At 37.4% G+C, this 17,334-nt stretch overlaps 1 protein-coding gene across 5 annotated transcripts in view; it reads left to right on the forward strand.

Moving 5' to 3' along the window:
* The window catches only part of LOC131075078 (uncharacterized), a 257,750-nt gene that overhangs the window by 45,733 nt on the left and 194,683 nt on the right, over positions 1-17,334 (forward strand). For 4 of the 5 annotated variants that reach the window (XR_009113168.2, XM_058011888.2, XM_058011887.2 and 1 more), the window contains exon 5: positions 13,622-13,719. Coding sequence is in view for 4 of the 5 variants with exons in the window: in XM_058011888.2 (XP_057867871.2) it covers positions 13,622-13,719 (98 nt within the window). In the remaining variant the exon portion in view is untranslated. Of the gene's footprint in view, positions 1-13,342; positions 13,424-13,621; positions 13,720-17,334 lie in introns of those variants that run through there. The other variant, XM_059218434.1, reaches the window with a different exon arrangement.

Raw genomic sequence — 17,334 nt, forward strand, 5'->3', positions numbered from 1 at the left:
ATAAGCATTTTAGACTATTTCCTTTATCATTAGCTTAAACCATAAATTAGTATATCATGTTAGGATAGTATTGCTACTAATCTTGTCATCTTATAATCTAGTTTATTGCATTTGTAGAATCATGCATAGATAGGATTCATTTCATAATTAAATCAATCATAAGCATCCCTCGTTCTTGCATTCGTCATCCCTAAACCACTTTGCTCAGTGATCTGAGAGCAAAGGCATTGGCTTGAGGGACCTTGTGAGATAGAGAACCATGGAACCAACCTTGGGAAGTTGAGTCATTCCTCATGACAACATAACTTGCACCAAGAAGTCTCGTGGGTGTGTGAACAAGCCTCTTTGAGATCACATTTCCGCATTTTAAGTTTCATCGCCCCGCTTTTCCCGCACACACCTTCTATTTCTTTCAATTCTTGAATTCACACATGAAAGCTCAAAGACTTCTTTGCTGTAAATTTGGCATAGTTGTTGCTTGCTTTCCCAAAAGATAAAGATTACAATAGACCCCTCAAGTATTTATAGAAGAGGAGCCTTGAGAAAAAGGTGGGAGGATCCTAACTAACTTGACAGATTTTCTCAACCACCAAGACTTATTCAATAACTAACTAAGACTTATTCCAACTACAGTCCTAACTGAACACAACTTGTAGTTGCCTTACATGTAATTACAAAAGTGCAAGTAAAGACTTAACTTGCAATTTACAAAAGGCTTTTACATGCAACTTGTCAAAAGAAAAACTACAACTAAGAGATTGCAAAACTGGAAAAATACAACTAAGTGTTGAAAAACACTTAAGCTGCAGCATGTGAAGACATGAATCCTTCGAACTTCTGGATGATCATTCGTAGCTCAACGGGATTTGGTTCGTGGGTGTACATTCAGCTAATCGTAGATCCGCGCATACAAATGTACATTGACATGCAAGTGGTGGACATCCCTGGTGCATATGGTATGTTGTTAAGCAAAGATTGGACCCGAGTCCTCAACGGATGGCTGCACTCATTCTTTACCCACATGTGGCTACCCTGGAGAGGTGTGGCAAACCAAATCTGAATAGAGTTTGAACCCAAACTTAAGCTAATGATCACAGAGTACAATCAGACAAATGAGACTCTATTTTAGAGTCCAATCTGTGGAACCTCCAGGCTTGATATGGGCTCGATAAATGAAGTTTTGTTGGTTCAATGTTCAGGACCAATTCCAAACTTAGAGAAAATTACAGAAAGCCCTCATGTGGGCAAAGATGAGGATGATGTTCAATCATACCAAGAGGAGAATGAGCTGTTTGGCAACTTTAAGGACTTTGTCTGCAAGTGCACAGGGCAAACGCAACAATTAGGCTGAAGAGTTCCTATTGAAGATTTGCTCCTGCCTGATTGGTGCAGAGTCCAAGACGCAACACATTTTGAAATCACATGTTCATTGTGCAAGACAACATTAGGTCAAGTGCAAAAGAGGCACCCAAATGTACTAAGATCTCAGGTGCCGCAACAAGTACCTGCTGATTTGCCAACATGCCTAGAAAAGGAAGTCCTTCAACATAAAAGTAATAAAAATCAGAGGCGGGGAGCTAAGACCTACGCCTTGCCAGATGCAAATCAGACTTGGACCTTAAGGTTTGGTAGTTCTAAGTCTAAGCGAGCAGTTGGGGCCGGAATAGAGCTCATAAGCCCCAATGGTGAAACCTATTTGGCCACTTATAGACTGCAATTTCACTGCACCAACAATGTAGTAGAATATGAATCTTTGGTTCATGGACTGCTGTTGGCCATCCACAAGGGAGCGCGAATATTGCATTGCTTCGGAGATTTCGAGGTAGTGGTCAGGAAGGTCAGAAAACAGTACACTTGTCATGACAAGAGATTGAACTACTACCACAACAGTGTGTGGGATTTAATTGAAATTTTTGATGCTTTCAACATCAAGACAATTTTCAGATCACAAAACCAGGTAGCTGATTCCTTGGCCAATGCCAACATAACCATCTTTGCATGCTCAAACATAGACAAACAAATCTTATGATGGAGTGACATCTCTAAACACATCTAAAATCCTAGTGTGTGTGTATGATGAACTTTTCTATAGAAAACATGATATGTTCTGCCAACCATCTTGATCTACAGTCCTCTCTCTGATGATGCTCTTCCTCTTCGCTAGGAGGGGGGAAGTAAATTGTCCCGCATCCAGCTCATTTAGCCACAGTGGCATTAGTCCATCATAATGATAACACATTTATATCTAATTTATCATAGTCCAATCAATTTTCAATTTATCAAAATTAATGATAAGATCACGTTAGTTTTATATCTCATTGAAAATCTGATAATTATATTCCACACACTTGAATTCGTGTCAAAATAACCATATAATGGAAATTGTATCTATCCCAAAATTTCATGATTTTTAATTGCATCATCAACTTATCCAAAAATGAGTAATGCAAATATAGCATAATTTAATTGTTCAAAAATGGGGTTTGACAACCAGTTAATGTAGATTTCCAATTATAGTGTTTTAGAGGTGTATTTATTTTCAATCTTTTGGATTTTTGTGTGTCATGTAGAGGAACTTATTAATTTTTGGTTTTCAAACTACTTTTTTTTAGTAAAATGGATATGCAAAATGATCAATGTAATTTGTATCACATTTGCTTGCAAAATCAATATTGTAAATTGGATGGTTTATAGCTTGTATGTGAATTTTCGAAAATATTTGATAGTTCATCAACCGATCCGTACTCTTTATTGTAATAGATCTTGGTCGGTTTATCCCTTGGATCCTTTGTTTTTTAGAACATTTTTCGTCTAGCAAGGTGTGTATCGAAATCGAGTTAGTGTACCATTTTGGCATTGATACAATATTGCTTGTAGTTAGCCAATTTGGCTTGGTCAAAATTTTCATCTCACTATCAACCATCTTGGCTTGATTAATTCTATGAATGACTTATATTGTAAATTGGTTGCCTAGTTGCGAATATCATTCAGTTTAAATTTATTATTCTCATTGTCTCCATATGCTCTCACGTTGCTCATATCGAAAATATGGTGATTAGAATGAGCGAGGATTCTAGCGATCACAAAAATTTCCTTTGTATTTGAGGTAATATCTTGTGAGGGTTATTACACGTACAGTGTGGCCTTATTGGTGTTGATAACATCAATAAATCAACCAATTTCTACTCCTCAAATTGTTGTTGAAATGCATATCATCACTGTCACTTGTCTATCTGTGCACTAGTGCTAAATTGGTTCTTCAAATCCATTGGCAATAAATTTTGTCAGCTTCTGATTTTCAATAAATAGAGTTGTTGGGTTTCTCATGGATATCGATATTGAATGCTTAAGGCGACTCTCTAATACAATCCCCTTCCAAAAGGTTTGTTAGGTGTTCCTAAACATTGTTGCACATTTACCTATACTTGACCCTTTCTTTAACAACAAGATGAAAAGCACACAAAAAATATTGAGGGGGGCGGGGGGCAAGGTGAATCAGTATTTTAACTTTTAAATAATTGAAACAACATAGAATAAATTGTAGAGAGGATGCATAAACATGAGAACACAAGATTTCATGTGGAAAACCTTTTCGGGTAAAAAAACCTGTTAGTGTTTTGTAGCTTCCGGAGATATTTTCCTTAAATATATTCATCAGAAGGCAAGTTGGCCAGGTATTTCTCTAAGAGAAACTAATCAAAGGCAAGTCGACCTTTCTCTTTGTAAAACACATATTCTTTATTCTAGGTCGGCCTTAGAAGAGAGGTCACATAACTTGCTATATAAAGGAAAAGGTGTCTCCACATTTGGGCATCAATTCATTCACTCCAATTCGCATCTTCTAGCAGCAGCAGCAGTTTGTCTCCTAGCAGCAGATCCGATTTTGCAGAAGAAGTGCGATCATCCATTTCAAGGAGAAGTGACATATCTGATTGTATAAGACTCGACCTATTCTAGGGCCTGATTTTGTATGCAATCTTCTGCACTTATTCTTCTAATTGATAAGAGAATATTATTTGCTGGGTTTTTCTCCCTTGAGTAGGAGGGTTTTCCTAGGGTAAACATTGTGTTCATTGTCTTATGTGTTGCATTGTAATATCCCCACAATTTTTTTCAACTTATTTCCAGTTACAATCACAAGAAGAACCCGTTAAGGTTAGGAAATCAAGATACAATAATGCTGAAATTGTAACCCTTCCACTTTCTGATCACCAAGTGCCCAATATGGGAAGGTGAAAACATACAGTGTTGAGGGGATCGTTAGCTTCAAATAACTGGAAATTTTACAATGCTTGGGCGGCAAGCTAGCCCCTTCTGCTTATACAGCGGGTGACAGAAATACTGAAGAAATCACCTGGCGGTAAACCAGCCAAGGACAAGCCAATAAACTGAAATAACAATCACTCAACCGCTTATCCAGTGGGAGGACTGGGAATGAAATTAACAATCAACTCTACCGCTTATGCAGCGGGAGGATAGTAATACAAAATAAGATATAGGCGACAAGCCAACCTCTTCCACTTGTTCAGTGTGAAATGAAGAACAATTCCAAATATAACTTGTTAATAGTACTACTATTCAGCATTACAATAATTTTCATGTCTGCAACAAAGGTAAATCACCGAACACAACAACACATATTGCTCAATCAGCTCCACAAGGTACAAGGGAGTCTCCACACAAGAAAATCACTCCAAACTCGGAAAACTCTAAATCTGATAAACTTCCAGCATGCTAAAAACACACAGACCAGCACCACCAAATTCCACTAAAACACTCACAACTCCCTCAAACCTTAATCGAATGACATGAGACTGAAAGCATATGACTCCTAGGAGGTAGGCGATTAAGCCTAGAACAACAAACTACAACAAACTGACCCAAATACATTACACACGCATCCCAAAGCACTCAGCCACATGGTACAACCAGCTAAGGGGGTAATATGCAAAGATAATCCAAGAGACCAAATTAAGCTCTATAAACTCACAAAATGTATAGCCTAAATCAAATAGAGAGATAGAGGAAATACCCAGAACGAGAAGAATAACACACTGAGACTTACGAACAAAAACCTTCTTCAACACACCACACGAACAACAACCTGGACACTCTAAAACACTTCCAAAAATCAGAAAACAATACAGAAATTTGCGACATTATCTTCAATCCACTCCTCTGGGATGAAGAGCAGGCTCTGCCTCGACTAGTTGCTATTTTGCAAACAAGATATAAAGCAATGGCTAGGAGGTAAGCGTTCCTCGAAGCTTCACTCTGCATTTTGACAGCACTTCATTATAATATTTGCTCAAAGATAGTCTGAAATGAAGGCCAAGGCACTTATTCATAACCTTCTCCCAAATTGAACCTCCTTTTCCCTCCAATGTGGGACTAAACAATGACATTCAAATTCACTTTAATTTGCATTTCGTTTCATCCCTTTCACCAAGTCGTCCCATTTTGCCTAGACAAGAGACTTTATTAAAATGCAAATAACACATAATGTGAGCGCCCAACATATAATTGAGAAAATGACTTTAATATAACTTAAGCAATCCCTTTAGTAAATCGTCCATATTGCCTTAAGTTATAATCCAACTTTAAACAACATTCTCCAACAAATTGACCCCCTCAAGGTAGCAAATATACTCCATAAAAAATATCAATAAAGTGTGTTATGGCGTCCAAGGTAAATAAGTGAATTATTTTATAAGATTAATTTATTTCATTCTAAGGCGTCCATCATGCCTTATAAATAATTCACTTATCAACCATGAGGTCGCCCAACATAAGCTCAGACTTGCCAAAATAGCTCCAAAAATGCTGGAAGACCAACTGCTCAAACGGACTTGCTAGAAATAGCCATTTGAACTGACTCGCAGAAACCCTGCTAAAAATAGCACTTACTAAAAATAGCATACCTGCTAAAAATAGTAAGTGTGTCCAAATGCATTTTAACCACATTTTGAGCAGCCGTCACAACTTACTAAAAATAGTAAGTCCGGAAAAGTCTTCGGATTCGTTTGCATCTCACACCATCGCGAGGCTCTCTGAAAACCCAGAAAAAGCCAAAAAAATAAGTTGTCCTCATTCACACTTATTAAAAACAGTAAGTTCAAAAAAGTCCTTAGATTTAGTTGCATGTCACACCATTGCGAAGCTCTCTGAAAACCCAGAAGGAATCCAAAATCAGAATTGTGAAATTCCGACATGCAAGCCACCAAACCAAATTAGAGCGGAACATGGGACATTACATGCATTTTCCGATTGCTTACATTTCTGATCCTAAAACTTACATGGTATCAGAGCGGGTTCAAGAAATCCGATACACTGTGATGAGGGGTTTGAAATCATTTGAACTTGTTTGTCATTGTGATCCTTGTGGCCGAGTGACTCAGCTGTGAAGGGTTTGTTGCATTGTTTGTTGTTGGCATGGTTTTCTAGGTGGAGCCGGGCATGGGAAATCTTTGATAACTGATTGGAGTTGTTTCTAGGAGGATTTGGATGCCTTAAGGGGTGTCATACAGACCTGTGTTTCACTGAAAACTTATGACAGACTTGTTCCTTGTCCGTCCTTGGTAGATAGAGGCTGTTTGAAGATTGTTGGGTTAGTCTAGTGATGATCCATGTCATTGGGAGTCATTATCAGACTTATGGCTGTTATATCCTTACCTTTTGAGGGTGTTGGAATGCTGTTGGGTGAGTTTGATGTTATTGAACAATCTTGGGAGCTATTCTTGGTGAGTCTAAAGGTGTTGGAAAGAGATTTTCTTTGTCATTCAGCCCTGCAACATTGGACAACAGACCTTAAGACGGATGCCGACTTCAAATGTGGCTTGAGGGCTATGACAAGATGCAAGATTCAGATGAAGAGCTAATGCAGCTAAATTATGTTTGATCTGGAAAATATGAGGTCGGTTGCATGGGATGGCAACACCGAAGGTGGCGAAGATGAGACACAACTACAGGTCTAGCTCATTGGTGTATCAACAACAAAGAGATAAGTATTTTATGATTTAATATTGATCATGAATTCAAATATTTCTCTTCGGGACCTGGTTTGATTCTATGAACTATTACTAATCTCTCTAAAATGCTTCCAGGACGGTTTGAGGAGCAAAAGGATGATGAGAGATTACATAAGGAATTCAAGGGAGAAAGAGTTTGATGCATCTTGTAAGAAAGTCATGCAGGCTGAAGAAATGAACAAACATGGAGACACTGCTTGCAGCCATGGGACTGAGTTGATGGCACATAACTTCATTGGAGACATCTCTCGAAAAAGAACCTATACAGATTGTCATTGCGATCAGTTTCTTCAAAGAGGAGGAAATGTGATTTAGAGGGAGTTAAATTCCGAGAATTCAAGACACGAGTTGAGAGCATGTCCAGGAAAAGGATTAAGATTCTGAGATCAGTCAAAGGATGGAAGTTCACTTCCAAGAGGATTTCTTTGCAATCTCTGAGGCAGGGATCAAGAGGAAGTTCTATGACTTACTAAGAAGAAGTGAAGGTGTCAGCTAAGTGGGTTGACTTTTTCAGTTGTAGAGAACATAATTGCAGAAGACAATCAATCGGGATTTGACATTGGTATCTCCGCAAACCTATTCAGAATAGGGTAATTTGAGATGAAGGATAGTCCTAAACTCTCACAAGATAGTAGTGCCGAAGGTGTGCGTTGGAAACTATTCCTCTAAGGCAAGCATTGTAGGCAATCTTGAACAAGGAGGTCAAGGGGTTGATGCAAGTCCTTGGAGCTTCAGAGGGAGTCGCATCATCATGAAGTTTCCTTGTAGTGTATATTTCTCTGAGACGGAGAAATATGAGGTGAAAGCCCTTGTCGTGTATATTTCTCTGAGACGGAGAAATATGAGGTGCGAGCCCTTGTTCATCTTTGAGACTGAGATGAGACATCATGTTGAGAGACTCCATGACGACAAACCTTTGTACTTGTGTTTCTTTCCACACATGGGAGTAGCCATGGTGGACGTCATGTTGAGAGACTCCATGACGACATCACGTTGAGATACTCCATGACAGACACTTGTACATGTGTATTCTTCCACTTATGGGAGTAGCCATTGTGGACGTCATGTTGATAGACTCCATGATAATGTGTTTCTTTCCATAAATGGGAGTAGCCATTGTGGACATCACATTGAGAGACTCCGTGATGGACACTTGTACATGTGTATCCTTCCACACATGGGAGTAGCCATTGTGGACGTCATGTTGATAGACTCCATGACGATGTGTTTTTCCATAAATGGGAGTAGCCATTGTGGACATCATGTAGAGAGACTCCGTGATGAACTTGTGTACATCTCTGAGACTGAGATGCGTTTTTTTCACAAATGCGTGTAGCCATTGTGGGTGTCATGTTGAGAGACTCCATGACGAGGATATTTGAAAATACCTCCCTAGCTAAGAGGGAGTGTTAGTGTTTTGTAGCTTCGGGAGATATTTTCCTTAAATATATTCATCAAAAGGCAAGTCGGCCAGGTATTTCCCTAAGATAAACTAATCAAGGCAAGTTGGCCTTTCTCTTTGTAAAACAAATATTATTTATTCTAGGTCAGCCCTAGAAGAGAGGTCACATAACTTGCTATAGAAAGGAAAAGGTGTCTCCACATTTGGGCATCAATTCATTCACTTCAATTTGCATTTTCTAGCAGCAGCAGCAGTTTGCCTCCTAGCAGCAGATTCGATTTTGCAGAAGAAGTGTGATCATCCATTTCAAGGAGAAGTGACTTATCTGATTGTATAAGACTCGGCCTATTCTAGGGCCTGATTTTGTATGCAGTCTTCTGCACTTATTCTTCTGATTTATAAGATAATATTATTTGCTGAGTTTTTCTCCCTCGAGTAGGAGGGTTTTCCCAGGGTAAACATTGTGTTCATTGTCTTATGTGTTGCATTTTCTGATTGCTTACATTTCTGATCCTAAAACTAACAAAACCACACCATGCAATAACTTTCATTAACAAAATGAGCACCAATCCAGATTACAAATGTGAGCACCAACCCACAAAGAGTACCAACCCTCAGAGAGCACCGACACTCTTCGAAGCACCAACTCTGAACACTGAAGCACACTTCTCTAAATTTCAATCCAAAAAACAAAAAATACTCAACACCTCTGCCTGCATCAAATATTACTTCAACTCTGCTAAACATGATTATAAGGCTCCAGATATTCAAAACTCTTTGTCACACCCCTTTTATTCAAAACTGCTCTATGACTCTCGACCCATTCAAATACTACAATCTCCATTATCATCGATACCAACAAGTACAACAGTTACTGGCATTGACTCCTTTTCACTTAGCAAATACGACCTTAGGAAATGTGTGAAGCTACAACTGACATTAAAAATTCACTTTAGAACATTATGAAAACCACGATCCTCAAGACTCAATACACTGCTTCACTACAAAAAAACACACGAACACAGAAATCTATATCCTGTTCACACACTTCCGTGTCAGCTGTTATCATCAACGTGGCACTACTTATCTTTCACGCAGCTAACTATATATGGAATGCAGCATACAAAAGAAATGATATCCACTACACAGAAGATAATACTTCACTTGTAATATCCCCTTCCGTTATATGACTGAAAGTGTAGGGAATATTAACAAACAATTGTCTGATAACTTGCTGTTCTAGTTTTCAGACTGAATAACTTGCGTGTTATGCAGTTTTGGACAATGTATAATTCTGCGTGTTATACAGTTTTAACTTGGCATATAACTGATATAAAACGACTTGCTCTAATAGTACTATCTCCAATTGGCAATGATATTATTGCTTACAAACATTAAGACAACCTTCTAGGATGATCATGCAACAGTTTTTGTGTTTTTCAGATGCATATACATGAATTAAATGCAAGAAATGGACACCTACAGCAGACTGGTATTTTTACCAACAATTGGCATGCAACTAAATGATTGAAGTAACAACATATAGATCGAATGCAGCCTTATCCCTCATTATTGAAAACAATAGACTGATTACAAAATGTCTAACAATGGCCAAGACTCTTGGCTTACATTGAACTAGTTCAGAATTTCTAAGTACTAATGGCAGCCATGAATTCGTACATACATTCTGAAAACTCAATGAAACAATGCCAAAAGAGAACCTGGATGAAGCGCCTTGGTGTATAGATGAAGATGCAAGCAATATCAAGTCTCCCTATTCCTTCCTTGTGCCAAATTGAACCCTTAACCAAAATCGCCCCTGTTTTGATGTAAGTGAATAATAAATAATTATCAGCTCCTTTACTCCATATCAAGCATCTGACATCATCAATGAACCCCTCCCAAGTGGGCGCTCCAATCTAGGACTGAATCGATGCTCCAAGATGAAGTTATGAGCAAAATCGTGTGGTACGGAAGGATTGGTCGAATTTGTCTTAGACCCAAAATGACTGCAACTCTCTCCAAAATTTACCTCCAATATGCTCCAAGAGAATCGCCTTGCCTATCTCAACGTGTAGATGCAATCATGGATGTCTATTCACCAATAAGCTGAAGTGCTCTCCCAAAATCGTCTACCATGAATGCTTTTGCCAACCGCAATAAACTCAAGTATGAAGGACTGAGGTATCCTTCTCTCACAATTGCAACCCTTCGGAGGATCTTTCACCACTTCATTTATGTGAATCAAAGGGCGGTATCGTTCCCAATGACCAATGATCTGCAGAAACCCTTGGCTCCACAAGTTCTAACACAAGAAGAGATGTCAAATAACCGATGATTAAACCATGAGGCTCCTCCCCTATTTATTCTTTTTCATACATGAATCGGCCTCCCTTCTAGAAGATTCCTTTATAATAAAATAATATTTAATTGCTCCCCTTTTAAATAATTAATAATTGCACTTTAGGAAATATTAAAATATTATTATAATATAAAGTGCACACGTGACATCATATGTGAGAACACATTATCTCACCATAAAACCATGTAAAATAATATGTGAAGCCACAAGTAACTGCCAAGACGACCCTCTCATCAACTCCTTGGCCTACGAGGGTCAAATAATAGGCCAAACTCCGCAGATGTCTGAATACTAGGGAGAAGGGCACATTACATCACTCAACACACTAAGGCCTTCATACCTTCACAAAAGGAGAACTGACTTCACTATTACCTCTAGCAAAATACTCTGCCATCGCTTTCTCCTTTCTGCTCAATAGAGAAATTTTTTTCACATGTCGAAACAAAAACATTTCCTTTTTATTATACAAAAAAAATGCTCGATACTACATTTTGTTTTTTGAGAGCAACACAATTGAACTTGACCATTATATTGAGAAGAAACTGACTCCACACATGGCAATCAATGATATTCATAACTGCACCCTAAACGTCCGTACCCAGGTAATAAAAGAAACAACTCACTGTTTTTCTGGTCCACGAGCTCTCCCACGTTTTCAATATACGGCCAAAAATTTAAAAGAACCTGAGCCACATCAATTTAAACGCAATGATCTCCAGCTCGACTCAAGCTAAAAATAACGCAGTGTTTGAATTTTTTTTTCAGAAATGAAACATCCAGCTGTTCAAGATTCATTCACACATGACTCATTACATAACACATCAGCTTTGTCACTTCCGCAAGTCTATTAAAAAGCAACGCTCTTCATTCAAGACAAAAATAAGTAACGCTGCTTACCATGTGTCGGCTCCTTTAAGCAAGTAATTCTATCCAGTCGAGACAAATAAGTAATGCTGCTTACCAGAATTGACCCCTTTCCAACGTCATCAACTCAATTTAATTTCACTGCGCAGTCATGCCCCAAATAGTTATCACACTACACTCTTCTAATTTTTTTTTACAAATGAATCTTTAAATGAGCCGCCACTTTTAAATCTCAAAGAGATCGACCTTTTGGAGTATTTAACGATGACATGGCATAGAATCTGACATGGCGGCTGAAGAAGACAAGCAAGCAGCTGAAGCACATCAAGCAGGTCAAGCACGTCAAGCACCTCAAGCAGGCAAACAAGTAGCTCAACCAAAGAAAATCCTTTGAGATTTGTACTACCTTGATCATTAACCTTTGACATGAATGACAATATACTCAACACAATACACACACTATCGTGGTCAATGATAGGTTTCCCTTTTGTGTTATCGCCTTTCACTTACGGTTTATATTGCTCATGTTATTAGTAGTGGTCATTTAATATTGAAGTCCTCTATCCCATGGATATTTGTTTCATAGCGACTTGGTCTTCTTCTGTCAAGAAAGCAATATTGAAGATTGCTTTGGAGTCAAGACTTCCTTCAAGGAGAGTAGGACTCATTAGATCCTCAATGAACTTTGGAGACATTTCTAGATCTTCTAATTATTCTGATCGATATGGCCAACACTTCTTTCCTTTGGAAGAGGTAGTCACCTCACAATCTCTACCCATTTAGTGCTTGTAGATGATATACGATGTTCTAGCATGACTAAACCTTGTGTTTGTTTTGGCTTTGACATTGGCTTTTGCTCATGCTTCGACTATTGTATTTGCTCTAACTCCTGCTTTCACTTTGGATTTGACTTTTGCTAATATCCTATAGTTGTGTCCTAGGTTTTCAAGAGGAATCCACCTCTCACAGTCCCTCTCTTTGCTCATGTAAACATGAGAGCTGCAGAAAAAGATCTGGTTAATCCATCTGATTCTTTGACTAATAAACAACAGCTGTGGGCAGCAGAAGGTCAAACATTCAACAATTGCACTGTTCGAATGTCTACAATGTTTTTGATGTCAAAATCATCTCCTCTAAGTTATATGGTTTAGACTTTGTTCTTGAAATCCCTTTTTTCAAATTGAAATCTGTATTGTTGAAGGAAAGAAAAAATCAATTATAATTAGGCATTTATGGGCTTCATTATTGATATCAATATAAATTAAATGCAATTCTTACAGTTGACATATCTTATGCTATACTTGTTGTAAATGGTGTCATTAATGCTGTTCACCCATACGGGAAAACATCTATATATCCAAAAACTAAGAATTTTCATAGCAATTATGGAAATGATCTCAGAATTAAATGATGATGTCATCAACCTTTTGTTGGTTTGATGTGTTATTATCTGGATCTTTGGTCATACTTGGGATTCAGCTTAAGTTTATATTGTAAGGTGCACTTGCATGTATTTTTTGTATGATTAATGCAGGACTATATATCATTTTTATAATGTGGATGTGTAGATATGAATACAATCAGACTATGAAGGATTACTGTGGTAAAAAGCCCTCCAGTCAGTTTCTGTGCCATTAATTTATCAGACAGATGGCCGCATGGTGATTATGCTTGGGTGCCTGGTGCATTTTGCTAAAAACTAGTTGTTTGCCTTTGTTGTGCAAAGATGAAGTGCTTTTCTTTATGGTTACATTCTGATCCAAAATGGTAATATATACTGTGTTAGAAATATGAAGTAATACTTTTGTTGCTACCTATATCTAGTTTTCATTAGTTATTTCAAATGACAGGGCATGTGCCATGTCAGGTTCTTTTTGCGGTGTTGCAAAAGAAATAGATGAAATGCTATAAAACCTTTGGTGGATTGCCACAAGCATGTTCTCTAATTATTGTTGTCAATTGCAGAATGGCATGTTGTATATACAAAACAAAAGAAACAAAAGATGAAGAAGTACAATGATGGAGTACTTCGTCTTTTAGTTTTGGGTGCACGACAAAGACAGGTTTGTTTAATTAAATCTGAAGAAACACAGATTTTAATGTCCCATCATAGACTTGATGTGTGATTTTTGAAAATCAATGTTTTCCTACAGCTTTACATTATATATTTGATGTCATTTTCCACAAACAATCTACATATACCAACATTTAATATTGTCGAAAACTTGTGTGTTCTCATTCATCTTTACATCAGGGAGAGAATATCCATGTAGATGTTCAAAAATTGATGATGTCAATTAAATGATTATTTATTCCACAGTTACCTGAAACTAGGAAAAAGAATGATTTTGGAAACAGAGATGGTATTAGAATTTAGTTATGTGATACCCAAAATCCTAGGAAACACGACATTTAAAAAAAATATAATCATTTACTAATAGCAATTTAAAAACATCAGAAATTATAAAAAAAATCTGTCAGATTTTGCCCTAGCAACGAGGTGTGGCATTTAGTGCAAAAGTGATGTAATAACCGCTTCCTGAGATACTAATTTTCTTTTTATTACTACAACAACATAACCTTATTGCCTAATCATTGCATTACACTAATACGACTCAAGGTAAGCAAGTAAACATAACCATGAACATTCATTTCAGAAGTACTCATGTAAGCATAACATGTAATCCATTAAATACAACATCATTACCATTAAGTTCCAGCATACAAGCCTATAATTTAAGATTATAAGTACTGTCATGAAAAGCAAAATATAACATATTAGAGTACACAACATGATTAAGTACTTATTCATATTTTTTGTTGATACCAATTTTTAAACTAAGCATTTATACATGATACAAGTACATCATCGACTCATACAATTTTGGTGCAATATTAGCTGACATTGTCATTGATCATGAGCAATCTTCCAGTGGAACTCCGTTTCCAATCTTTGACTTCAGATGTTGAATGGAGCAAGATGTCCCAACTTTGTGAGTTTATATCCTTACCCATCCCATCCAACAAATTCCACTGGACTAGTGAGAGAGTTCGTATTCCTAGCATCCATGGTAACACATAATATACATTGTACATGCCCTGTCCCATACAATAGTTGGGCAATCATAGTGTGAACTCTACCGTAGTGACCAGCTGCAAAGAAGAAGCTAATGCTTTTTAAACTACACTATTTATTTTCCTATCCCTTGCTCACTAATTTGTAGAATAGTTTTAGAAATGTGGTCAACTGGTGAGTGGAAAGCTAGTGTATCCCATACTAATATCAATTCCCTTCCATGATCACAACATTTGTGAAGTCAAGACAAGCATCCCCTACTGCATGCTGACATCACTAGCAAAAAGCCTCTTCATTGCACACAACATACAAACATTCAATTAGACAAGTAAAGAATTCAACAATATTGTGATGGCCCTTGATTAAACAAAATGTAATGCCCATAGGGAGAACGACGTACATAATAAATAACTATTAACATATCTAATAAATAATAATATAAATAATCATTAACATATTTTATATTTCTCTAAACATTTCTCAATGATTTATTTAGTGATGCAAACATTGATTAGAAATTAAGCTATTTAAAACGCAACATGAAGGGTTGCGGATTGGCATTGAAAGACGGGTTTGTTTTTTGGATGCAACCCATGGCTAGTGGGAAATGCGTATTTAGTTGGGGGTTCATTCCCAGCAAGGGGAGGTAGGCGTTTATGATATTGATAGGGGAATCAGAATAAAGATTTCCAGGGAGAGTAAGGGGAAAGATTATAGTCATATCCAATTTGTATACCATATTAAACATTCACTTCATTCCCAATAAGGGGATCGAGGAAGGGTATTCACACATTTAGCACTCCAAAATCAAATCAGATCTTCCATCCCAGGCCAGGAAGACATAGAACTTAGGAGATACGTAATAGAGGGAAGTTATTAAGCATCTAAGAAAGTAGAGGAGTATCCCAAGGGGCCAAGAACAAATCATACAGAGGGGCAAATAACCGTATTCTGTTAGTAAGATATTTGATCAAAACTCAATCCAGGTGTCTCAGTAGAAGAATTCCCATTGGATCAGGAGGTGTTCACACTTACTGGTAATTGGGGATTAATTTAGAAACATTCTTAGTGAATGGTAAGATAACATCAAGGACATTCTTAGTGAATGTTGAGACTTGATCAGGGCATTCTTAGTGAATGTTGGAACTATATGTAATGTCCCCTTCTCAGTAGTAATTAGTTCAGTCGACTGTTAGCCTATTTTGGAGACCCGTAGGCTAGTCGGAAGTAGAAATTAGGGTTTCCTACTTCTAGGGGGATGTTTCGGCGTTTTTGGTGGCTCGCATGTTGGAGTTTTACAGTTTTGGTTCTGGATTCCTTTTGGGTTTTCAGAAAGCTTCGCAATGATGGTACATGCATAGCAAGCAGTGGAGTTTGGTAAACTTACTATTTTTATTAAGTAGGGTTTTTCTGGGTTTTCTGAGAGCTTCGCAATGGTGTGACATTCAAATGAATCTGGAGACTTTTTCGGACTTACTATTTTTAGTATATTGCGATGGCTATTGAGAATGTGGTTAAAATGCATTTGGACACACTTACTATTTTTAGTAAGTGCTATTTTTGGCAAGGTTTCTGCAGCAGCGCAGCGGTTATATCTGGTAGGGTAGTTCTTTCAGTTGATCTCCCATACTCTTGGAGCTTGTTTTGGCAAGTTTAGTATTTGATGGAAAATGATGTTTTAAGTTGAATTATAACTTAAGGCAATATGGACGATTTATTAAAGGGATTGCTTAAGTTATATTAAAAGTCAATTTTATATGTTGGGTGCTCTTATTATGTATTATTTGCATTTTAATAAAGTGTCTTGTCTAGGCAAAATGTGATGACTTGGTGAAGGATGAAATGAAATGCAAATTAAAAGTAAATTTGAATTCTATTGTTAAGTCCCACATTGGAGGGAAAAGGAGGTTAGATTTGGGAGAAAATTATAAATAAGTGCCTTGGCCTTCATTTGAGACTATCCATTGCTATTATAACGAAGTGTTGTCGAAATTATTCCAGATTCTTGCTGAGGGATGCATACCTCCTAGTACCTTCAGTTTCGAGCTTGAAAGATAACCCCTAGCTGAATATTGTGACTATTTCACATTCAGAGGAGTAGATCAAGCTCAACGAAGATGAAGATATTTGTTGTTTTCTGATTTTAGAGTGTTGTTTTCAGTTTTGGACTTTGCTGGTTGTATGGAGCTGTTAATTGAAAGTGAAATTCGTTCATAAGTCTCTAGGAGTTCAGTTGGCGGTTATGGGTATTTGTCCTATGTTTTTCTTATGGCTAGGCGATTCAATTTGCTAAGTTTTGTGATCTTTGGAGCTGTTTTGGATTTTATGGAGAAAATTGCCCTATTTCCCAGGTTGTACCATGCTGGAGGGTGCATTGGAAAGCGTGCATTGATGTTTTGATCCTAGTTGGAGCGGTTAGTTGGTTTTGGTTTGGACGCCTTGGTTTTAGGAACCATTTACATTTGGTTTCTAGTCTTTCAGAGCTACGTGAATGAAGTTATGAGCATTTAGGCGATTTCTATTCATGCTGAACTGTTATTTCAGTTTTCTGTTCTTGATATCAGACTTGAGTTATTTACCTGTTTGGATTCTTTTCATATGT

Source organism: Cryptomeria japonica, chromosome 3 (genome assembly GCF_030272615.1).
Source record: "Cryptomeria japonica chromosome 3, Sugi_1.0, whole genome shotgun sequence".
Lineage (NCBI taxonomy): Eukaryota > Viridiplantae > Streptophyta > Pinopsida > Cupressales > Cupressaceae > Cryptomeria > Cryptomeria japonica.